Source organism: Indicator indicator, chromosome 11 (assembly GCF_027791375.1).
Source record: "Indicator indicator isolate 239-I01 chromosome 11, UM_Iind_1.1, whole genome shotgun sequence".
Classification (NCBI taxonomy): Eukaryota; Metazoa; Chordata; class Aves; order Piciformes; family Indicatoridae; genus Indicator; species Indicator indicator.
Genome location: NC_072020.1, coordinates 12667833 through 12693724, shown reverse-complemented (window position 1 = coordinate 12693724; position 25892 = coordinate 12667833). Strand labels below are relative to the sequence as shown.

The following is a 25892-nucleotide window of genomic DNA, read 5'->3' as shown; positions in this document are numbered from 1 at the left end:
GTGCATCATTAAAGTCTGATGCCAGGTACAACAAAGAACTTCATTTACTAGAAACCAGCTAGCCTCTACTAATGTTTTCAATGCTTATTAAAAAAGTAAATCACAAGAGCTCCAGGTCAATAGAAAAGGACAATTCTGACTCTTATATTGTAAATGGCCAGAACAGGTTTCAATCCTTGTTAAACTGCAGAGCTTGCTTATTACTTAATGAAAAAAACCAACCAAACAAAAAAAAACCCAACAAAACCCAAAAATCAAACCACATAAACCAACAAAAGTGCAGCAAAGAAAGCAGCTGTACCACATCATACAACATTTACACTCAATTTACTTAGTGAATAAATGAGCTACAGAATGGACAAGACAATCTATTAAACCATTAAGGGAACGGATGACTAGCTGGCTCTTGTTTGAATGTTTACAGCTCAATGAAAACAGGAAGACACACAGTTGACCTACAGAATACTGATTTAGAATTCCTCTTCCTAATTTCTATTTGAGCTGATGCCACCCACTTCAATTATCTGACAGTATATAACTGTTTCACATGTCTCTTAATGTCTGGACACTTAAGAATGCTCATCACAAAGCCAAATTCTTCTTTCTGGCTCATATTCTGTATCCTTTATGTATATAATTGCTCCCAGACACATACTCTTTACTTCTTCCAACCATGGAGCTCATATTTAAATTGAACTTTCAACAGAAAATGCATACACACTGATTAAGGAATATGCAGCAGGGACTGTTTCAGCTGCTATACTCAATTAAATCCCATGAAGTTAAAATCTCACTCTCATCATTTGAACTTCTACAGCTGACACTAAAGACCAAGGAGTACAAGACAAAGTGTGATTGTTGGCCAGGGGACACTTACATTTATTCTAGTTAGTAGCCTAACTATTGTCTAAGGCACCCATTTCTAATGAATGTATTGTCTTGTCTTACTTCTTTCAGCTATCTGACACCAGTACTAATTCCATATGGCTGCACCAATTTCTTTTAGGAAAAGAGGCAGTAAGATGGAGCATATCCCGTTTTCAGCTATTGCATTGCAATTAAAAAATGGTGAGTTAATAGAAGCAAATCCTTTAGCATAAATGATAGCAGAACAACTTTGTGTGTTTATAAGACAGTTGAGTTTTGTTGTCTGACTTCCAAATTACTCAGAGACAAATACCCTGTGTTTAGCACAGCCCCAGAAAATCAGACCCCTGAAACTTAGTCCTGGGCAAAGAACTCAACATCAGTAATGCAGTTAATTTTTTTCCTCTCCTTGAGTAATAGCCAGCATATCTAAGAACAATTAGCAAAATTTTAAGGACCTGATACTGCACAGGCATCACTTGCAAGTCTGTTTGCACTCCATAGAAAGAAAATCCCTAACTGATTCATTATACAGCAATATGAAATGCTCAGCTTGCATTATAATATGTGTATACAGTAAAATAGTTCCCTGAAGGAAAAAAACAAAACACACTTGTTTCAGAAATGCTCTTCATGATGAGTGACACTGCAGGTAAGAGCACATAATCACAAAATGATTAAGGTTGGAAGGGATCTTTAAAACCTCAGCTAGTCCAACCCACCACCTCAGAGCCTATTTTCACATTTTCAGAAACACTGACTTTGATTTAACTGGGTTTTAACCTGTTTTCCTGACCTGAAACATGAAACAGGATATTTGCTTTTATCAGCAACTGATTTTCCTTCTTTCTGTTTACCAGGCTATACTTTCCAAGGTCAATGATAGAGTGTCTTCCTCCCCATTGACAGACATGACTTATCTATAACTTCTAACAGGCTTTGCAGTTTAAGATTTGCTGGCATACTTCAAGACCTTCAAATTGCTCCTGTGCCAGAGTAGTTCTGAAAAGTCTTTCCTCGGTGTGAGTGTGCTTATAGCATCTCAGCTGTGTCACTGGCTGGTTCTCTCCTACAAACTGCACCATGAAGTTCAGCCTTCCCTCCACACTCAGTGCCATTAATCCAGTTTCCTGAGCTCTGGATTATTCTCCATCACTAAAAGGTGGAATAAACCCCATAAGTATGAGAGTTTCTTCTCAGGAAGATCATAAGGGATTCCCTCACACCCAGGTAATATGGATTAATGCACAGAAAATGCAATACTCAAATCACAGATAGTGAAATATGGTACTGATATGATTTCAGTTCTTCACCCACTACTCCCTTTTGCTTTTTTCCAGCCTAACAGGTCAATTGTATTTTCAAGCTCTAAGTAAGTACAGACCCTAGAAAGTAAAAGCTACTTCTCTCTTTCCTCAAGCAGATTTGAGGTGACTGTCTCTTAACCAATAGGTTCCTGAGAGTGCCTCCAAGGTGCTGGAAACATCAGAGAATCCCAGCATTATGGGGCTTGGAAAGGACCTCTAAAGTTCACCTAGTCCAATCTCACTGCTAGAGCAGGGTGACCCAGAGTAAATTGCCCAGGATCATGTCTAGGCATGTTTTGAATGCCTCCAGAAAAGGATACTCCACAACCTCTCTAGGCAGCCTGATCTAGGCAGTATGACCTTAAAACTGACAAGACAGGCAGCTTTACTTTAGAGAGCTATTTTAAATGGCAGAAGCCTGCCTTGCATTCCAGGATCTCTAAATTATGTAGGATCCTCACAGGTCACAGGCCCAAGGAGCTAAAAGCAAGCACACCTTCTGTAACAAGGCAGCACATCCACAGCTCCAAGCCCCCCACAGTATCAACTCCTCCAATCTGAAACAAACCCACTGCACTGAGACACCACCTGATCTAATGCAACTTGACAGCCATGCAGAGCATACACATATATTGGATTTCATTTCTAAAAGAAAATTCCTTCCTTTTGGGTTTAACAAATTATTGCTATATGTGTATATAAAACATAGGAGGAAAGATTACCTAAATGAGAATATTCTAACTAAAGTAACAAGAAATGGACATCCATGCAGCAGCATCCTAAAATATGGTATCAATAAATGCCATTCAGAGAGTATTGTTAAGATACTTCAGATAACTCAGAGAGTATTGTCAGGATACATTAAAATACTACAGAGGCTAAAAATCTGACAATTCTTGTTCACCCTGTGCATGCTCTTTAGAATGTGCCATGGTTTGTCTTGTCCATCATTTTTTCTCTATTGAAAGCATCACTGAAATAACAGGAAAACATCTCTAGTCAGCTTCCAGACTCCTGACTTCAAGATGCTCTATCAGAAACTAGGTTTTTAATCACTTCACTTGTAACAGTGAAGGATTAAGCTTTCATCTGTTTAATAAAGAAAACTAATTCCTTCTCCATGCATAGATACTCTTCTAAGAAAAAAAATAAAAAACTGAAAATCCAAACATATATTTGACTTCTTTTCTCTGATGACATATATGTGATTCTGTGATACTATAACAAATTCTGAAAAAGTGGCTGAGGGAGTGTGTGCCAATGTTTAGGTACCTACATAACTGTGTCTTTGATGTTCAGAAACATTAAGCTCAATCTATGCTATCAGAAATCAATGGTAAAAAAAATGCCATACCACTTTATGTGCATATTTAAAATCATAGTCAGTTTCCTGTGCCTTTACATCAGCTTGAAAACTGCTAATTACTGTTATGCCAACCAGCATTTTTAGAACAAATACATTATACTTCCTAACAAAAAGCCATCATCAGAGTTAATGAAGGCCTGGAGTGTATTTCAAAAAAGAGAATATCCCTTCAAGATGATCTTCAATGTTTTTATCTGCAGAGGAGGAGATTTAACAACCTCTCTGGACAACCTGCTCCAGGGCTCCAGCAACCTCACAGCAAAGAATCTTTTCCATATAAACTTCCTGGGTTCCAGTCTGGGCCTGTTGCTCTTTTTCCACTGAAAAGAGTCTGGCTCCATCCTCTTAGTCCCCACCCTTTAGATCCCCTCTCAGGCTGCTCTTCTCTAGACTAACAACCCCAGGCCTCTCAGCCCTTCCTCCTCACAGAGATGCTCCAGTGCCCTCAGCATCTTTGTAGTCCTCCCCCTTGGTCTGTCTCCCATAGTTTTATCTCTTCCACTGGGGAGCTCAGAACTGGACACAATAGTCCAGATGTGGCTTCATTAACACAGAGTAGAAGGGAGGGGAACCTCCCACAACCTGCAGGTCATGCTTTTCTTAATGCACCCCAAGGTACCAAATAATATAATTAACATATGAATATAATAACTAAAGAAAAAAAAATGACAAGCTAGCTGTACAAGCCACTGTAAGACTGTCCAAGAAACCACACTCTTACATTTTACAGAAGTACTGGAATTGTTTTTAATGTTTGCATTTTACTTATACTTCTTTCATCAAAGATTAGTATGTGTTAACTGAAAATGCAAGACCAAAACAGCTGTCTTGCACAGGTAAGAAATGAAGAAAGCAATGTATAGCAAATGAAGATGAATGGCCACCTCATCTTCGTTAAAAATAAAGTAAAAAAAAAACAAGCAACAAACAAACTTTACTGAGTTAAAAAAAAAATCTTCTCTAAGTGAGGTAACAAAACCCTCTATTTTCTTTGCTATTTTTACACAATCTGCATCTTTCATTTTTTAATCAAACATGGAAATACACTCAAACTATAACAAAATGTTGGGGGAGGTTATTAGTAAACAATAAAAACTGCATGTGCAGTACCCTCTTAGTGTACCTATGGATGGATATGTTCACATCTAGGTAAATCTGTCACTGTTCTGCTCTGTCATTATTGTTTTAGGTAAATAGCTCCTTATCACTTTCACCCCAAAAATGACCAATGCATGTCACCAGGATGCAAAGAGAATTATTTTTTTCAGCTATAATTGCTACATTGGATTGAAAAGTGCAAATTCAGTGCCTCTAGCAGACACAGTCTGTATACCACTGCTCTTTTTCGTTTTCAGCCTGTGAAGTTCTTTGCCAAGGTTATATTTCCTGCTCTGTTCTTCTGCTTATCTCAGCATGAAATAACAGGGAAAATGTTCACAGTACATTAAAGGACATGTATATTCTTAGAAATCAAAGCCCAAGGAGAGAGAACACCCTAACTCCCATCTCCTAAAACTGCTGTGAAAGTGTCTATGCTTAATCCATATCCTGAGAATAAACTACAGCAGTTGCTCCATCACCTGATGGCTCCTCCTGACCAAGAGAAGACCCATGGATTGAAATGACAATGGATTTAATGAAATAACAAAACTGATCCCAATGGCAATATAAAGTAGATAAAGTTATATTCAACCCAACAAAGGTGCAGCAGTTAGAGCAAATGGGAAATCAGACCTCAGAAGCACCAGAAAAAAAGAGGAGCAGGATCAGGAGAAGCTCAAGCTACAAACTCTCCTCCTGTTTACAGACTTCCTCCTTTATACTGAGTGTTGATGCTGATGGTCTGGGATATACCTGGAGCCAACTCAGGTCACCTGTGCTGGCTGACTCAGAGCTGCTGATGGCCTGCAGCACATGGCTGGCCTGGGATTCTGGCCCAGCAACATCAGTCCAGGACGTAATGCTGATGTTTTTGGAGAGGAGAAGGAAAAGGCAGTATTTATATTTAAGAAATATTTAGATTGGTAGCTCTTGTTTTGGAATGGATTATGGATCTTTTACTTTCTTTTCCGAGGGACTGTTGTAAACCCCCAGAGAAAGCAGTCACTACACTTACTGCCTCAAAACAACGTTTCCCCACCCACAGAATACAGCATCAGTGGAAAGAGTTTGATCAAATTTACTTGCAACAAAGAATAACCACAAGGAGGACAAAAGGTAAAAGCTATTCATGTTTTTTTTCAGGATGCTGTGAGAATTCTGCAAGATGTTTGTGATAGTGAGGAAAGAAAAATTTTGACCAGATGAAAACCCGTGCTGTACAATAGCATGCATTAACAGCCCCAGTTAATTACAGAATCACAGAATCATTTTGGTTGGAAAAGACCTTTAAGACCATTGAGTACAACCATTCTCTAACTCTACCAAGTCTGGTGCTAAACCATGTCCCTCAGCAACACATTTCTGTCGCTCTTAAACACCTTGAGAGATGCGGATTCAACCACCTCCCTGGGGAGCCTATTACCAGTCTTTGGTAATTCTTTCAGTCAAGAAGGTTGTTCTAATATCCAGCCTAAACTTTCCCTGGTGCAACTTCAAGCCATTTCCTCTTGTCCTATCACTTGTTACTAGGAGGGAGAGCACAACACCCACCTGGCTTCAACCTCCTTTCAGAGGTTTATTGAGAGCAATGAGATCTCCCCTCAGCCTCCTTTTCTCCACACTGAACAACCCCAGTTCCCTCTGCTGCTCCTCACAAAAACACTTCTCTGGACCTGCTCCAGCACCTCAATGTCTTTCATAGAAATTTTTTAGTTATATGTTAATGAGTACAGAAATGACTGCAGTTGTGCTGCAGAAGCTCTGCCCAGTCCAAGGCATCACATTATGGGTAACTGAACCAAAATTTCTTTCAGCTCACCTTGACAGATACAGAACTACTGATAGGACAGTTCTGTGGAGTAAAACTGCTTTTAACAGGTGTGCTCACAATGCACAGTTATAAAGCAATTTAAAAATATATGGGTCTGTAAGAGCTCTTCAGAGAGTCTGTGAACTTTATGTTACAAAAATTGATTACCTCTCTACTAACTGATGGGCTGAAAACTTTCTTTAAAAACATATTTAGCTATAATGATAACTACAAACTTAGAATGTCTCAGACCCCTGTTCCTATTGACTTTTAATTCTTTTTTCTACCAAAACCTTTTTTTCTCAGTGAATTTTCTAATGAAGCTATTTAATCTAAATTACTCTTAACATTTTGCAAGAAAAGATGTAACAAAAGTTCAAACAACAACAAAACACAAAACCCTTTCACTTATTTCTTTTAATCAGTGTGAATCCTCCTGGTAGTAACTTTTTGAGTCCTTAGAACTGTTATCTTGCAAAGATCCTTCATCCCTTGGGGCACTGTTGTGCTGGCAGATGAGTAATTAAAGCCAAGGGGAGATCAAACAGACTGTATCCTCTTTTTATTCAGAGGTGCTTTAACTGCTTCAGGTGGCCTTTTCTACACTGAAGAACTATTACAAGCAAATCCCATCACTCCCAAAGCTATTTCAGCTTCAGTAGTATCAGTATTGCTTTGAATTTTAGAGATGATTGCTCTGTAATCACAGAACTTTCAGGCATATGTACTTGCACACTACGTTAGCATCTATGTTTGTTATGGTAGACCTTATTTATTGCAAACCCTCCTTTAGCATTAACAACAACTCTTAGCCTCTCCAAATCCTATGGTCAACTTTTACTCAGTCTTCTGTGCTGTCAAGGAACAAGACTGCATTTTGTCTAAACAGGTGAAATAAACTGTTTAATAACACTGATAAATAGATTGGCCTTGATGGAGAGACACCAAGCACACTGTCTCACTGACAAAGGGGAGTATTGTCTCAGTGGTCTGTCCTTCCAGGATTAACAACATCTGGATACACTAAACATTATAATGCTGCTGGTGGTTCTCTGTGCTTCTGCTGTCAGTGGTACCAGTAAACTCCCACATTTGGCACAGATATAGAATGGTAGAATCATACAATTGTTAAGATTGGAAAACACCTCTAAGATCATCAAGTCCAACCTCCTACCCAACATCTCCATGACCACTAGATCATGTCCCAAAGTGCAACATCTACTCATTTTTTTACTCTTCCAGGGATGGTGATTCCACTGCCTCCCTGGGCAATTTGCTCCAATGCATTACCACTCTTTCAGTAAAGAAATTCTTCCTAATATCCAACCTAAACTTCTTTCTTTTATAAGCTCTGTGTAGAACTGGGCCAGCAACCCACACTTAGACTTGGTTCATACTGTGAGAGCTGTATGATATATTACATTTTTAATTAAACACATTTTTAACCTCAACAAGGGAAAACAGATCTCTTTCTGCTTCATCCAGGTGTACCACACATCTTCAGAGCAGGATGTACAGATCAGTTTTGCAAACTGGTTTTTGCTCAAGAGATGTAGGAAAGTGTGGGATCTAGCTTTTGAGTTTATATTTGCCATACTAATTTCTCATTGCCTAAGGTACTGATGGCATAGATCTTCTTGAACTCAGTGGGTATTTCTCAGCTGGTGTATGTCCTTCATGTACATAAGAGCTTTCAGACACAAGCCTTTTTCATTGAACTTTAAGCAGTAAAATAAACACATAACTTGAAAGAGAAACTGCTATGTGCCTTGAAATAAAAAGGAACCTACTGTTCTACCAAACCTAGCTCAGTGACGAGGATGAGAAGAAACATTTTGCCTAAATTAATAATTACACGTCTCTCATCCTAATTAAGACAACACAAACCCAACATATTGATGCCTGTCATTGGACTCTCATTACTCTGAGATGCTTTTCCTAAGGAAAACGGATAAGATGACATTAGAACTGGTCAAATATACTGAATGTAAATCTGTTATAAACTTAGTGCAACTCATGGAGCTGTTACAGAACACTGAGCCTAAACAGTGTTTCCTCTTTCCTATGTTTTCCTCCTCTCTCTTTTCTCTTCACTGTCTGTCAGCATAATGGGCCCTTTTGCCCTTTATGTTATATTGTCGTGTTATATTTGCATTTTCTACTTCATGCAGAGAAAGCTGCCTAATTAGGAGGACCAGAGTGAGCTTCTAGAGTACTGCTGTTTAATACTGTTGGTTTATCTGTTAATTAATGTGCTACTCTTTCCAACCTAATTAGATTTTCTTTTTTTACTGCAAAAGATAAGTCAGTGAAATCATTGCAAAGCAACACAGAGGGAGGAGGCTGGTAGGAGGCTCAGAAATATTAATTGTTAGAATTTGTTATGTGTGATGTACATTGATTTGATACGGTCTCCTCTTCTTTCACCCATGCCCACAACCTTATCAGGCTGTTGTCTTACTCCCACCAGTGAGCCTCACCTCTTCTCTCCTTTCTCCTCAGTCTCCATCCCTTTCTTTTCCAGCTTCTTTCTCAATTTTAATACCAAGGCTCTTTCCACATGCTTGAATTTCACAAATAAGTACCTTAATTTCCAACCTTTGTGAGGTCACAGAAAGTTGACACTTCACAGATACGCTTTTGAAAGGACCACAGTGCACGTACTCACAAGAACTGAAGTCACAGCCTTGTATTTCACTTACAATAGTGTACAAATATGAAAAAGAAACATAAAAGATATCGGCCAAACCAAGCTCCTTCTCACGATTTACCACTCATTATGGCTGCCCTTTTCCAGCTGCCTCCCACATGCTAGGAGAATTGAGAGGTTGTTGCTGGAAAGGTAAGATCCTAATGATCAGTACTGCTCACACCTTTCAGGACTCATTTGGCTGGAAGCTTATCTGGAAACAAGTGATATTACCCCAGAAATTTGCTTTGTAACTTGCTAGAAGACTCAGGGGAGACATCTGATCAGATAAATTTAAATGCAAATTTAAAAATAAAATTATTTTTAAACTGAAATAAAACTATAGTAATTTTTGACAGAGAAAGGAACCACTTAACTAGCATAGACTGGTAGAATGGTTTTGGTTGGAAACGACCTTTAATATCAAGTCCAATTATTATATGCCAGGGCTGGTACTTAACCATGTCCCTCAGCACCACATCTCTGCCTCTTTGAAATGCCTCCAGGGATGAGGATTCAACCATTTCCCTGAGGAGCCTGTTTCAGTCTTTAAGAACTTTTTCTTCTAATATCCAACCTGAACCTCCCCCGGTCCTGCTTGAGGCCCTTGACACATGGCCTTTGATTCTTCTTGTAAGGTGTTGTATATATCACAAACAGCAATGTTGGACCTTTGTTAATATTCCTAAGTAGGAAATAGGATTGACAGCCTTCAATTACTAGAATTTTCATAATTAATGTCACAAATGATTACATAATATCTACAGACTGTGCTGCTGATTTATGTGTCAGCTGAGCACAGCACCATGTTTGAGTCTACTGAAATCTGCATCTTGCTAAGCAGAAAAAATACAAATATTTAAAATAAAAAAACAACCACAGAAACATTGTAGAATAACCACAAAACAAAATGGATACTTCCTTACAGGTATATTCAATAAAAAGAAATTTGGAAGACCAGAATCATTCTGTAAAATAAATACCAAGTTTCAGAAAACTCCTCTAGAGGAAACAGAATGCTTTTGTCCTTAATTATTCCATGACAGAGATGAATTGCTAACTTTGCACAAAGAAAAAGTACTAGATGGGAATCATGGACCTAATTTAACAAAACATTTTCTTAGTGATGCTGGATACTAGTTAGGATGCTAGGTAATACTTAAGGACAGAATGTATTCTCAGCAAGTTTGCTGATGATACCAAACTGGGAGGAGTGGCTGGCACATCATCAGATCATCAGGCTGTGATGCACTTCAGCAAGACTGGGTGTTATAGTGTGAGAGATGTCCCCCTCCCACGCTGACAATAACCTGGCTAGCTCAGTCTGGAAGCAAATGAAACTGTATTTTACAGGCAAAACTACAATCTATGATGAAATGCAATGAATATGCACAAATATACACAATTCACAACATTTAAAAATATGTACAGTCAACAGAAAAACACAACAAGCCCCTTGCTCCCCCTCACCCCCCCCAAAGAGAGGAGGGTTGTGCTTTTCTTTTTCTCTCCCCGCCAGAGCAGGCAAAAGGCAAGAAACCAAGAAGCAGAGAGACTGTTAGACTTAGCTTGTCAAGGTCAGTATGTGATCTTCAGCCAGAAAAGAAGCAGGCAGACTGAGAGAAGATGGACTGCGACACTGCCCGACTGCCCAACCCTGTTTTTAGTAGTGATTCTTAAACATTACTCTCTCCGATGAAAGTATGTAGAATAATCATTATTTTGCTTTCTTACACCCAATAGTGACTGTGATGGTTTGAAACTGTTTTTATTTACATTCTTTCACTTTCTCTGCTCGAACTTTGTGAAGAAAAATTAAAGACAGTCTTAAAACCATCACACCTTGTGAAGCTCAACAAGGATAAGTACAGAGTCCTGCCCTGCAGAAGAATAACTCCCTGAACCAGTACAGGTTAGGGAGTGACCTGCTGGAAAGCACCCTGCACAGAAGGACCTGGGAGTGCTGTGTAATAACAAGTCTGCCATGAGGCAGCAATGTGCCCCCAAGGGCATGAAGTCTAGTGATATTCTGGGGTGCACAAAGAATAGCACGACCAACAGATGGAGGCTCTCCTCCCACTCTGCTCTGCACTGGTGAGGCCACATCTAGAGCACTGTGTCAAGTTCTGGGTTCCCCAGTTCAAGAGACATAGTGAACTACTGGAGAGAGTCCAATGATGCTGAGGACACTGGACCAGCTGTGTGAGGAGGAGAGGCTGAGAGCCCTGGAGCTGTTTAGCCTGGAGAGAAGCCTGAGAGGGCATCTTCTCAACACTCATCAATAGCAAAGGGGACAGGAGCACTGAGCCAAGCTCTTTTCAGTGGTGCCCAGTTACAGTTCTTCTAGGAAACACTTCTGAAGGGTGTGGTCAGGCAATAAGCATTTAATTAGCATTACAAGCAAGCTGCAGTGGATAAATGTAAAGGGACCAAAGACTCTTTAGCTTACCCCATACACAACTGAATTTCTGTCAAGAATGCCTCCTGTGAAGGCAAATACTTCATTATGAATTCTACTCTCTGTCTTTATGTAAGGGAAATTAATGGGATTTTTTTCTTACTAGGAAACGCTGAACAAGTCTCTTCATTAACATCTAATTCATAGCTCCTGAACAGAAATATAAAGGAACACGAGGAATATGATTAGATACACAGATGCAAGGAAACAGGAAAGAGAACACAAGTTGCTACAATTTTTACCTACTGTGTCATGAAATTGTGTGAAATGAAAACCTCGTGATGTGAGTAGCTCATGAACCGTGTGAGGCAGGGAAACAGCACCTCAAAATTCTTCAGAAAACCAAGTTTTGAATATTTCTTTTTAGGAGCATTGTGATGCTGTTTTAATAGCACATTCTGAACTGGCACAGTACTTAGAGTCTGGTTTGTTTCATACTGTTCATGTTTTTGAAAGAAAGTGTTTGGGAGCACAAGAACTGAACATTATCTCTTAGTGGTAGTTTACATGAGGCCACCGGCAATTTTGTGTAGGGGATTTTGTTTTGGTTTTGAAAGAATTCCAGTGCCTAACTTTTATTGACACCTATGAAGTGTGAAGCATTTTCAGTATTATGTGCTTTACTCATGTTGCAATGGTAACCTTGTAGAAGCTAAGCTGATCATTCGGTGACACTGAGAAAGAGCTGATCAGTCTGAAAATCAGATGCCTGGTAGGTACTGGTAATGCAGAGTCACTTTGTTTTGACTGAGTCAGACAACAACATAATGAATGGATCCTGTTCTACTAGCTATATGACTACCACTTCTGGCTGCATGGTCAAAGTGTATGACAAGAACTTATATGAAACCAAGCTAGTTTCAGCTTAGGTTGCAGGGTAAATGAAAGTTTGTTGAAGAAAAGAGGAGGAGAGGATAAACAAGAGCATGCTCCCTACAGAGCTTCAGAGAAGGAATTACAGAAAACACAGAATGCAGCAACTTCAGTTAGATGGGAGGAAAATGACAGTGTCCCTGTAAAGTAGCTTTCTATATGTCAAAATATCATGCAGCTAACATACAGCTGGGGTTAGAACAATCCCATTCACATTGCTGTGCATCAGTGCTAGTATCACTCCTACTCTAAACATCCCTATGCAAAGCAAGTAACTGTCCTTGAAGGTCACATGTTAAGTCACAACAGTTAACCCTCATCAGGAACAGGGTCTTCCTAGTAACATGAGTACCTGCTATGGGTAGGCATATAAATCATAGAAGAGTTTTGATTGGACAGGAGCTTTAAGATCATTGAATCCAACTATTCTCTAACATTACCAAGGGTGGTGCTAAGTCATGTAAATGAGCACCACATCTCTGCCTCTTTCAAACACCTCCCGGGATGGGGATTCAACCGCCTACTTGGGCACCTTGTTCTAGTCTTTGAGAATCCTTTCTGTCAACAATCTCCCTCCAACATCCAACCTGAACCTCCCCTGGCACAACTTGAAATCTTATCCTCTTGTTTTATTACTTCATACAAGGGAGAAGAGACTGACCCCACTCTCACCCAACTTCCTTTCAGGGGGTTGTAAAGAGCAAGAAGGTCTCCCTTCACCTTCCTCTTCTCCAGACTAAACAATCCCCGTTCCCTCAGCCACTCCTCACAAGAACTGTTCTCCAGACCCTAATATATGGTCAAATGTAGGACAAAAATAATTATATATATTATAATTAGGTACCACATAATAAAATCAGATATTATATTAGATATTATATAATAATAAAACAATATTATATTATATTATATTATATTATATTATATCATATCATATCATATCATATCATATCAAGAAACTTCTTGACTGAAAGGGTTCTCAAAGACTGGAACAGGCTGCCCAGGGAGGTGTTTGAATCCCCATCCCTGGATGGGTTTAAAATCCACAGATGTGTAGTGCTGAGGGACACGGTTTAGCACCAGACTTGGCAGAGTTAGGTAACAACTGGACTAAATGATCTTAAAGATCTTCTCCAACAGAAAATTCTACGATTCTACTTGTGATGGATCACAACTAATAATGGCAAATAGCCCACTAGGAAGCAGCTACAAGTAGTTGTGGTCTTAAATTTACTTAAGTCCATTTTTTGAGTTTTGACTGGGGCAAAACTTAAGTCTGAAGTTTATCATATACTTCAGCACCTCGATGTCTTTCATGTAGTGAAGGCCCACAACTGAATCCAGTACTGAAGGTGTGGCCTTACCAGTGCTGAGTACAGTACTTTTAACGTTGTGAAAAAGCACAATGTAACTTCTGGTTTAAACTGTTTCTGATGGTCATAGATCCTAGGAGATATTTTAAAAACCTCCATTAAATCATCACAGACCACTTTAAGGATGGTTCAGAATTACTGGAAAACCTGTTAGAAAACATTAGCCTGCTCCAGTCCATGAAAGAAGAGCCAGATCTGACTGTAATAAACCTTAATGAAAATCTGCAAGATTTTATCCTATTTGGTCACATACTCTGTTTATTTAGCAAGGACTCATTTTTCTTCAGTCCATAGGGGGAAAAAATAATTAAAGGAGCTTTTCCAATTGAATCCACCCCATGCATCCTTCTAAAGGAAATGCTGATTGATTCAAATGTTCAAGTGTAATTGAAAACTGCCTGAGAATGCAATTGAACAAGCTGGTGGGGCATGGATTCATACAAAACAAACTTGTTTCTCTCCAAGTGATTGAACATTCATTACCAGCTAATGAATGAATTTGTAAAGAACACATACAGTTGTTCCAGATCTCCGGAAACTAGGGCTTGAGAACATCTACCAGCAACTTCAGTACAACAAGTAATAGAAAAATAATGGACTTCCCAGTTCATTGCCAGTACCAAAAAGTTGAAAGAAAAGAATTATCAACATCAGATTAACAAAAATGCAAAGAATTTTTGTTACTACCAAGTCACTTTTTACCATGTCTTTCAGAAATGCTCACTTTGGAAAAACGAAACAAAAAGAAAGCATTAAACAATGAAGTGTTTGGAAATATTTTCTTTCTATTTCAGCCTGAGTCTTCTGATTTTAAAAGTAAGCTTTTTAAGATGCTATGCAAATACTGAATCTTTTTAAGTCATGGAATGGTTTGGGTTGGAAGGGATCTTAAACATCATCTATTTTCAAGCCCCCTGCCATGGGCAGGGACATCTTCCACTAGACCAGTTTGCTCAGGGCCCTGCCCAACCTGGCCTTGGAACACCTCCAGGGAGGGGGCATCCACAATCTCCCTGGGCAACCTGTGCCGATGTCTCACCACTCTCACTGTAAAGAGTTTCTGCCTAATATCCAGAAATATTAATACAGAAATACATTTTTAAATGCAGGAAATAGATGCTTTAAATTTTAAGTAATGCCAGCTACCCAAAGAGACTCATACTGGTTAGAAACAAAGACAATGAGTGAACTGAAGCCTATTCCCCCTTATTTTCATGTCAAAATATGGGAACATTCATGTAGGAAGATGAACAACCATTTCTATCTGGAGTGTAGAAGGAGGAAAACAATCCATACTGAGAATATTTATAAAGATGATGTTTTTGGTCTTAAATTGCAAATCTCTGCTGTTGGAAAACTCATTACCTGAGAATATATAGAGGATAAAATACAGCCATTTTCATGACCCTTAAAGAAAACACAACAAAACAAAAAATAACCCGCTGCATGGCAAAAAAGCTAACAAGTATGCTAACAAAAAAGGTTTACAAATAGAGTACATATTCAAACAGATCCTTAGAAGTTTGCAGAGAAAGTTTAACAGTTCACTTCCCTCACTCTCCATAGTTTAGATGTGAGTACTCAGCTATGCATCTCTAATGTCAGAACGAGAACATCAAGCTGTTTGCAGCTGATGAGCTGTGAAGATGATGGCTAAAAAAAAAATCAAACACATAGACCTAAATAGGTATAGAACTACCCAGTATAAGCATATTGAGAATGGGAAATGTTATAGGAATGGGGTGCATTAAGAAAAGCATAACCAGGAAGGTTCTCTTCCCCTTCTACTCTGCCCTAGGGAGGCTTCATCCGGAGTATAGTGTCCAGTTCTGGGCTTCCCAGTTCAGGAGAGACACAGAATTACTGGAGAAAGTCCAGTATAGGCTACAAAGATGCTGAGGGGATTGAAGCATCTCTATGAGAAGGAGAGGCTGAGAAACTGTGGATGTTTAGGCTGGAGAAAAGCAGTGAGGGGGGATCTTCTCAATATATGGTAAGAGCTCAAAGGCAGAGGGCAAGAGGATAGGACCAGACTTTTCAGTGGTACTCAGCAACAGGACAAGGGACAACAGGCACAAACTGGAATATGGGAGGTTCCATGTAAACATGAGGAAAAACTGCAGCCTGGGAGCAGGCTGCCCAAGGAGGTTGTGGAGTTGTCTTCTCTGGAGAGATTCCAAACCCACCAGGACACTATGATCATGGACAACCTGCTGTGGGTGACCCTGTTTTAGTGGGGGAATTGGAGTAGATGATTTCCAGAGGTCGCTTCCAACCCTCACCATGCTGGGATTGTGTGGATATTCACATAGGCACCAAAAGTGCAATACAAATATGCATGCACACATTTATTTACATATAGAGCCCTATAACACCTAACAGAATTCATTTTTTTGTTAATTTTACCTGAATTTTAATTACTATGCTGGTGAAACACAATATCCAGGGTGTAGTATTTAATCTGGCCAGAAGAAAATTGATCAAATCCCATGAAAGGGAAGTAATAGCAGCTCTCAGATATTTCTTAAATAGTGCCTTTGATGTCTGGACAGGTTGAGAGTGTCTCATTAAGGATGTATGGCAACCATGTGGGACGGTGAATGAGAGGTGAAGAGTTTTTTAGTGTCAATAACATAAAAAACAAACAAAGGAGACTTCAAGTAAGCATCACAGAAAATTTCCTAGCAATGAGTACCACTGAATGCAGAAATAACCACCAAAGGAGGTAACAGCTTCAGTTAAAGTTACTGCAGGCAGACAGGATTAACTATAGCAGTGATTACCCAAAAGATCTGTTCAGCCCACAGCTTAGAGCATTCCAGTACCTCATAATCACTTATTGCAAACATTCACTTGGCTCATCCTTTAACAGCATCTCAACCCTTATTTTTGTTCCTGTAACAGGAGAGTAAGCGTTCTCTCCACACAAACTTCCATTATTTCATAAAACTGTACAAACTCTGGTTACTATTCCTCCTTTTTTAGAATCATAGAATGCACTGGGTTGGAAGGGACCCTCGAAAGTCAACTTGTCCTACCCCCCTGTAGTGAGCAGGGACATCTTCAACTAGATCAACTTGCTGAGCACCACATCAAATCTCATCTTTAATTTCTCCAGAGGACCTCAATCACATCTCTGGGCAACCTGATTCAGTATTTTACCACTCACATTGTGAAGAACTTTCTCCTTGTGTCCAATCTACATCTACCCTGCTCCAGTTTCAAACCATGGTCCCTCACTCTATTTCTACAAGCCCTTCTATTGCTACAGCCCCTCCCCAACCTTCCAGTAGGTCCCCTTCAGACACTGAAATGCTGCTATAAGGTCTCCCTGAAGCTTTCTCTTCTGCAGACCACTCCCTCCTTAAAAAAAAAAATCAGCCACTCATCAGGAAACTGAAGCAGAAGCATTTGACATAGCACAACACAAACAACAGATCTAGTAACTGAAATGAGCAGATCTGCAAACACAGCTCAGGTGACATTTGTTCAGTCCCACTGTTTCCTGAACATTAGCAAACAGAGCTGGTCAATGAATCCAATGAATGCAAGCTCCATTTGCAGCCAGTCATAGAGCTTTGGCATCTTTTCTGCCACCTATTTGTCTTGACTACACTCAGTATTTGCATGACTTTCTGTTGTTTCCAAATGCTTTTTTTCCATGTAGATCCTACACTTCAGAACTGAGACATCTGGAATTTGAAAATTCTTAACCATCAGACATACAAATCAGGTTTAACAAGGACAAGTGCCAGGTCCTGCACTTGGGTCACAACAGCTCCATCCAATGCTTCAGGCTTGTTGCAGAGTGGCTGGAAATTATCCTGACAAAAAAACAGCCTGGGGGTGCTGGTTGACAACTGGCTGAACATGTGCCAGTGTGTATCCACAAAGCCAACAGCATCCTGCCCTGAATCGGGAATAATGTGGCCAGGGAAGCAATTGCCCCTGTACTCAGAACTGGTGAGGCCACATCTAGAACACTGGGTTCAGTTTTGGTCCTCTCACTGTATGAAGGACATGGAGATGTTGGAGTATGTCCAGAGAAGGGCAACAAAGCTGGTGAAGGGTCTAGAGAAGAGGTCTTGTGAGAAGCAGCTGAGGGAACTGGGATTGTTTAGTCTGGAGAAGAGGAGGCTGAGGGGAAACCTCATTACCCTCCACAGCTCCTGAAAGGGAGGGAGGTGGGAGTTGGCATCTTCTTCCTGGTTATAAGACAAGAGGAAATGGCCTCAAGCTGTGCCAGGGAAGGTTTAGATTGGGTATTGGGAAAAATTTATTTACTGAAACAGTGATCAGACATCGGAACAGACTGCCCACTGAGGTGGTTGAGTCACCATCCCTGAAGGCGTTCAAGAAATGTGTGGACATAGCAGTTGGGGACATGGTTTAATGTCCATGGTGGTCCTAGGTTGACAGTTGGAGTTGATGACCTTAGAGGTCTTTTCCAACCAAAACAATGCTATGATTTTGTTATCAAAAAGATCTGGACATACAGTTCAGATGCAGAGGATTTACACAGCCATATAAAAAGCCAAAACAAACAAAAGCCCACAAACAAAAAACGCCAAGAAAAATCAACCAAAGCAAACAAAAACCTGAAAAAAGAAACTATTGAGTGCTTTCCACCCATAGGACTTCAGCACTCACAAGGCCTCATATGGTTAGCTTTAAAAGCATAGTCAAGCATTCTGCAATAGTATCACTATTGCCATTTTTGTAGGCACTCATCTGCCACAGGACAGAGATGAAGGGAACAATTCAGATGGCAACAACCCTGCAGGAGCTTATGATGATCTTCACAAATCAGCAGTAAAATATTCTGTATTGTAGTTGTCATAGCCTCTAGATGCCATGTCTTTGCTGCCTGTCTTAAGAATTCATAAATGTGGACATGATGGAAGATGCATGTCATATGCCTTTGCTCTCTCTCTCCAAAGGAGCATGAATAAAAACCTGCCATCATTTTGACTTAACTGAGTGGATATTTGGCCTTTGGTTATATTGCTTCCTTCTCTCTGACTTGCTTGCTGATAAATGATACCACTGCATGTGTAGAGATGCTTTTTCCCTTTACAGTGTATGAAATAGATTGTTTTGAAATAAAAGCTAAAACTCCCATTGACTACAAAGTGTTGTTTATGTTACACAACAGTCTATTTGTTGTTGGCTTCCCACCTTGTTTTTCCCATGCAGCTCCTCCATGAGCAGAGCCATTAAGTCAGTTTTGCCCTATGGAGAATTAAAATCTTTTCTAAACTGTTTACTGCCTGACAAAAATACAAATTTCATTCTGAATCTTGTAGATTGAGGTCCTAATTCTTTTTTGGTGAATTCTATGAGCTCTTCTGTAAGAGGACAACACCACGGATCTCAACTACACAAAATACAAAGGTGCCAGTTTCAAAGACAACCCAGGTTTCAAATTTAAAGCAAACCAAAATGAATCTGAAAGAAGATTTGGTAATTCTAAGACCTTCTCCAGGGAACATTTGTTTTTTTAATTTGCTGGGCAAGCAAGGACACAGATTCTACCTCTGGTAAAAAAAAAAAAAAGTTTGAAAAGAAAAATAAATCTACTAATAATACATGAATAAAAATTACATGCATACCCAAACAAAATAGGAAATACAGCAATTACTGACCTGACTTTTGAATAAGCATTTCAATATGATTCAGTATTTTTCTTATTACTCTGAGACTCATGACCAGGCTGCAGTAATGTGCAAGGAAGGAGTTTCTGAGGTCACTAAGTGCCTGGTTTCCTAATTAAACCTCACTTGCACTCTGAGGAAACATCTGATTCTGCTATCTGGAAACATGCTCCTTGAAACAGCTAAATAAAAGAATACATTCAATATGAATCTATAAAGAAAAACAATGATTGCAATATATAGGCCAGCCTTTTTATCCTTTTTATTTAGGGCATGTTTCCAAAATTTGGGGTACATCTGTCCCAAAGCCTGTCTTTTCACCAGGCTTTGAATATTACTGGTTATCTAAATGGCCATTTCCTACAGGATCAGCAGGATTAATCTGCAAATCACACTGATTAATGAAGAAGCTTAGATCTATATGCAAAGAAAAATCCCTATGCATACAGAAAAGTAAAGTATTATTATTAATCCTATATAAAAAGAACGCCAACAATCATTGAAATCACTTCTACTAGAAGCAAACCAGCAACAATCTCCCTGTAAAACTACAAAGTTATGCTTGGACACCTCAGTTCTTCTGTAAAAACATATATTATCAGTGTTTTCACAGTTCCATACATTGTTTCCTTAGCAGATGTGTTTTATTCTCCTCCAAAAGTCTGTCAAGCAAGCAACTTTTCATCAAGCAACTGCACCGATTTTGTCAATAAGCTGTGTTTTACTTTTTTGCACATTTACTTTGAGCTTCCACAAGCATCTTGTCTTTTACCAACAGTATTTTCATAAAATCACAGAATAGTTTGGGTTGGAAGAGACCTTAAACATCATCTAATTCCAATCCCCCTGCCATGGACAGGGACGCCTTCCACTAGACCAGCTTGCTCAAGGCCTTGTCCAACCTGGCCCTGAATACTTTCAGGGAGTGGACATCCACAACTTCCCCAGGCAATCTACTCCAGTGCTTCACCAGCCTCACTGTAAAGAATTTCTTCCCAATATCCAGTCTAAAGCTCTTCCAGCTTAAAGCCATTCTCCCTCATCCTATCACTACAAGCCCTTGTAAAATGTCTTTTCATTTCATTAAACTCCCCCTACTTTTAAATATTGCAGTGAAGACTACGGGATTCATCATTTGATTCTGCTACATTTTTCCTGTTACAAAGAGTCCTGTTTGACAGCAAACTAGATGTTGGTTTCCTGTACCACACACCTGAATTTGCACTTGATGTACAAGTAAGAAGGTATTCTTACAAGTATTTACCATGCTGCAAAATTAACCACATTGTAGCATTTGTTACAGTGAAAGCAACACCTAAAACACTTCAGCAGTATGATCAGAAACACTTATTTATTAAAAGCCACATTCTGAATATTCACCTAAGTTTTCTTCAGAAGCTCAGTTTCTCTTTCAGTAAGAATCAATTCAGCTAAGAGAGAAGGTGTTGTCTTTCTACAACAGTATATAACACCCACGTGTGCCCTCAGCTTAGTAGCACCAACACCACAATGGGCATGACTTGATTTCTCACTAAGTAACTGAAGCTGCTGGAAAATTCTCTGTGCTTTAATACATGTTTTTAAAACAGGGCTTTAACTCCTTGCATGGAAATAGGAAAAATAACACCAAAACCCTATCCTTCATTGTTCTTATTGGTACTAAATGAAAGTATCTAACCTTTTGACTATCCAAGTCAAAACAACTACAGTCACAATGTGGTTTTCTTTCTTGGTAGCTAAGACGGCAAAGGCTGCTATATGCCTTAAATCACCCAGTAAAGTCAGTGGATGAGACTTCCAGATGTGTGGTCCTCATCTTTTGCTAACACCTGGTTATTAAAAGATCAATAGGCTCCTTCCTGCTAAAAACAAACCAAACAAACAAAACAACCAAAATGACTACAAGCCAAAAAAACAAACAACAAAAGCCAGGATACCACCTAAAAAAATGCATACATAAAAACAGGACATCAGGCAGCTTTCTGCCAGTTCATAAACTTTCTTTCAGTGCTGGCTGAGTTGAATTCAAGGGAGGACATTATAAAACTACCCTTGCTGCTCTTAAAACACGATCAGTTCTGCTTTTAACTTCAGAAGCATTTGTACCATTGCTCATCTTGATTTCAAAAGAAATTCTGAAGTTGCAGTCAAATATTAAAGGAAAAACCTTTGAGAAACACCACATATTTAAGCAATCTGAGCAACTCTGTAAGGATTCTTATTTTATCTCTAGCACCAGGAAGTACACCATGTTCTACTTCACAGTTGTTCCCCTCAAGACCCAACATGACATTTGTCTGGATACTACCTCGTGCCCAACTAGCTCATTCAAGCTTACATAATACTCAGTCTTCTGCAAAAGAAACCACAAAGATCAAAAGGAGCAACTTCAAAGTGCTATTGTGAATTCCAGGGTTGCATGTTGTAGAGAAGAACAAATTAAGCAACTCAGAGTTAAGGTTACAATAAACTGTACATGAAGCTCTGGGCAATACAACCAGAAACCCTGGAACATCTTAATCTACCTAAGCAGAACGTACTTGAGATTCAGATTTAATCTGAGATAAAAAAGAAGGTTTTCTTTAAGGGGGGGTGGGAGAGGGAAGGATGACCATGGAAAAAACTTACAATAGGAGCAGCCGTAGACTTCAATTCTTAACCCAATTTGTCCCTCTCCACTCCAGTCCAAAGGAACTATGCGTACGTAGCGAGCAATAACCGCATGTTGTAAATCATGCCGGACCACGCTGTCAGAGTTTGTATTTCCAGGAAATGCCTAAGAGAAAGAAGAAAGAAATACCATGTCATATCTATCTCACATGCTGTAAATGAAGGAGAACATTAGGTGGAACAGTCCTCTGAGAGTCTAAACACCGAAGTTTGGTTTAAATGTGGCTTCAATAGTAATGAAATGAACAGCTGATTTCCAAAGTTAGGCAAGAACACCAGAACAGCAGCACTGAGACCATATGCTGAGATCATGCAACAACTGCTGCTAGGTAGTTAATTGGTTGGACTTGATGATCTTAAAGGTCTTCACACACCAAAATGATTCTATAATTCTATGTGAGAAAGTAATCCATTTTGTATTACTAGTCTGTTACTTGGTTAATATGTTAATAAAAGTGTCCAACTGGTTGTACTGGAGGAGAAGATACTCATTCTTTACAGGTACAACTACACACATTAGTCATTTTCCTCTCACTACACAGCACAGAAATAACTTGCTTACTGCTACAGACAGGGACCCCTTGAATTTCTCAGATTTCTAAGGATTTAAAAATCTTCCTTTTCTTTTGATGCATTACTGAAAGTGTGTGTCTGGTTTCTTTCCTAACCATAGCTGTCACTGACAGCATGGTCTATTTTTGGGTAGCAAAACTTAGGAAGTCAGAGAAGAACACAAGAGCTCTCAAGGGACTTTAAAATCTGATGAACTACATATTTAGCACTTGGTTTGTGATTTTGTACTAGTTCTAAAATATTTCACAGCATCAATTAAACCATAATTATTAATTAACATAATAGACTATGTTTTGTTTTGTCAGTGTATGGACAATCTGTCCATTCACTGATAGCAGACATGAAAGTCAATCATTCAGTTATTTCCAACATTTCCAGAGAAATTTTCATAACTCCTTATAGGTAATTTTCAATAGAAATGTGTTTTTGCAACAGTGAACAGAGTATTCATAGGATCATTGAATTGTTTTGGTTTGGAAAAGACCTTTAAGTTTGTCAATTCTAACCATTATCTAACTCTACCAAGGCTGGGGATAAACCATGTCCCTCAGCAGCACATCTCTACCACATGACACTTTCAAGGATGGGCATTCAACCACCTCCCTGGGGAGCCTGTTCCAGTCTTCGAAAATCCTTTTAGTCAAGAATTTTCCACCAATATCCAGTCTGAACCTCTCCTGGGGCACCTTGAGGCTGTTTCATCTCATCCTATCACTTGTTACTAGGGAGAAGAGACCAAAAGTCAATCTGCCAAAATAAATAGAAGACAATACACAACAAAGCAAAGCATGAACTGATCCAGGTGTGGGGGGAAGTCCTACTGAACAGCTGCCTGCTGTCTTAGTCTTGTTCTAGAAATCACAGAAATGGTTGGTTTGTTTCACTTGCTAGAAGTATTGTAGGCAAAGGAATCTGCTTGAGCTTAAAGATCACAAGTCTTATGAGGGGCAGCTGAGGGAAGTGGGGTTGTTTAGTTTGTAGAAAAGGAGGCTGAGGCGAGATCTGGTTCTTTACAAGTCCCTGAAAAGGAACCTGGAATGAGATGGACATCAGTCTCCTCTAGGTAGCCAGCTACAGGTTGAGAGGAAATGACTTGAAGTTGTGTCAGGGGAGGTTTAGGTTGCATAATAGGAAAAATGTATTCACTGAAAGCATGGTTAAGCATTGGCACAAGCTGCCCAGTGAAGTGGTGGAGTCACCATCCTTGGAGGTGTTTAAAAAGAGTGTAGCTATGTCACATGGAGACGTGGTTTAGTGGTGGCCTTGGCAGTGTTGGGTTGACGGTTGGACTCAGTGGTCTTGGAGCTGTTTTACAAGCATAATGACTCCATGATTCTAAGATTCCATAAACACAGAGGGGCATATTTTCTATAAAATTCAAGCAAATGATTAAAGTGTATTGTCAAAACCAGAATGATTTCCTGTAGCTCTCCAAACTTTGTGCCTTGCCTTATGCTTCATCAGTCCTTTGTCAGAAAGACTTGAATGTGATGTCTGGTATTTTGAGAGCTTCTATTCACACATGACCCAAAAACCTTTGCTGAAAGCATAAACATGGACCACAGAGAATAGGCCAGTCTGCCATCAGTCTCCCAGATTATTAAAATGCATTCCACTTAGAATCCAGCAGAACAATACCCTTTAAACACAGCTTTCATTTAGGTAAACGTGGTACAGTAATACACACTCTGCAGATAATGCAAACACCAGGCCAAAATCCATCACTGCAAGGATGAAAAATCAATTTACAAGAGCTTGTGACCAATGTATTATTGCTGTAAAATCTCTTTTTCTGTCTGAGATCTTTACTTGGATGCAGAAAGGCAGGTTTTAACTAAAAATTGAATTGATACTTTTTCAAAGCTACACATATGTTTAGGTTAACAAGTACTCTACTAAGATTCAAAAGTATAATTCAGACCCATGTCTACAGTAGGAGATATTTTTAAACGGTGAGTGAATCTCTGGCTGAAAGAGCCATGTACAATAAGAAACCTCCTTATAAAACTGTTTTCCAGAAAAAGGTAGAAATACCTGTATAAATTAACAAGTTTTTCAGATTATGAATCTTATGAATTCACTTGAGTGCTATTGACAGATATCTGCTTTTTCTGGGTAACATGTTTTTCTTTAACCCAAACTGGGAAGATGACAAGTCAGCTAAAATCTCTGTTAAAGAGGTAGCAGTGTCACACCAGCCCAACTCCAAAATCCTCTGTTCCATATGGGATTCCTTGTGTCAGATATCAACTCCTGCAAGCTTACATTGCAATGAAAAATCAGGAGTGCTGTGGGTACAACAACTTTGCTCTAAGACAGTGCTCTACAGGACAGCACAGCAATGAGAATGAAGGACAGTAAGGAAATACACCCCAAGTCCTTTCTAAACACCGCTTGTGGGGAACCTTCCTGGTTTCCAGTTTGTTCCCACTGCCCCTTGTCCGATCACAGGGCACCACTGGTAAGGGCCCATACACATCCTCTTGACCCCCACACTCTGCTCTTCTCCAGGCTAAACAGCCCCAGGTCTCTCAACCTCTCCTCATCAGAGAGATGATCCAACCCCCTCAGCATCTCTGTAGCCCTTGAGTGGACTCTTTCCAGAAGCTCCTTGTCTCTCTTGAACTAGGGAGCCCAGTACTGGACACAATACTCCAGATGTGTCCTCACTATGTCAGAGTAGAGGGCAAAGAGAACCTCCCTTTACCATAAGGGCCACACTCTTCTTAATGCATCCCAGGAGATGACTACCTTCTTGGCCACAAGAGCACACTACTGGCTCATGGCAATGAGACACAGCAAAGACATTCAGTCTAGTTTTCTCTGCATAAACAAAGAACTTAAGTGAAGATAAAATTTTGTGAAATGTGAAAGTTAGGGAAGATTGAGAGTCAGATTCAATTTTGCTTCCCATATTTACAGGACAATGATATGCTAATAAATGATTATGAATGTTAAAGCTAAATTAGGAATTTATAGTATTTTAGTATAATAGTAAATTAGCATACAGTATAACATCATTAATTAAGTAAAATTGAGGGGGAAAAAAAGTTGGTTTCCTGTAAAAGGAGACTTTTGCAATAACATTCAGTTCTCACTGTTATGGATACAACAGGTACCCATGCTTTAAATTTTGTCACATTACTGTTTT

At 39.4% G+C, this 25892-nt stretch overlaps 1 protein-coding gene across 1 annotated transcript in view; it reads right to left on the bottom strand.

Moving 5' to 3' along the window:
• Window positions 1-25892, bottom strand: part of CNTNAP2 (contactin associated protein 2) — a 664834-nt gene that overhangs the window by 499268 nt on the left and 139674 nt on the right. Inside the window, exon 4 of the mRNA XM_054385136.1 lies at window positions 22127-22274. Coding sequence (XP_054241111.1) covers window positions 22127-22274 — 148 coding nt within the window. The remainder of the gene's footprint in view (window positions 1-22126; window positions 22275-25892) is intronic.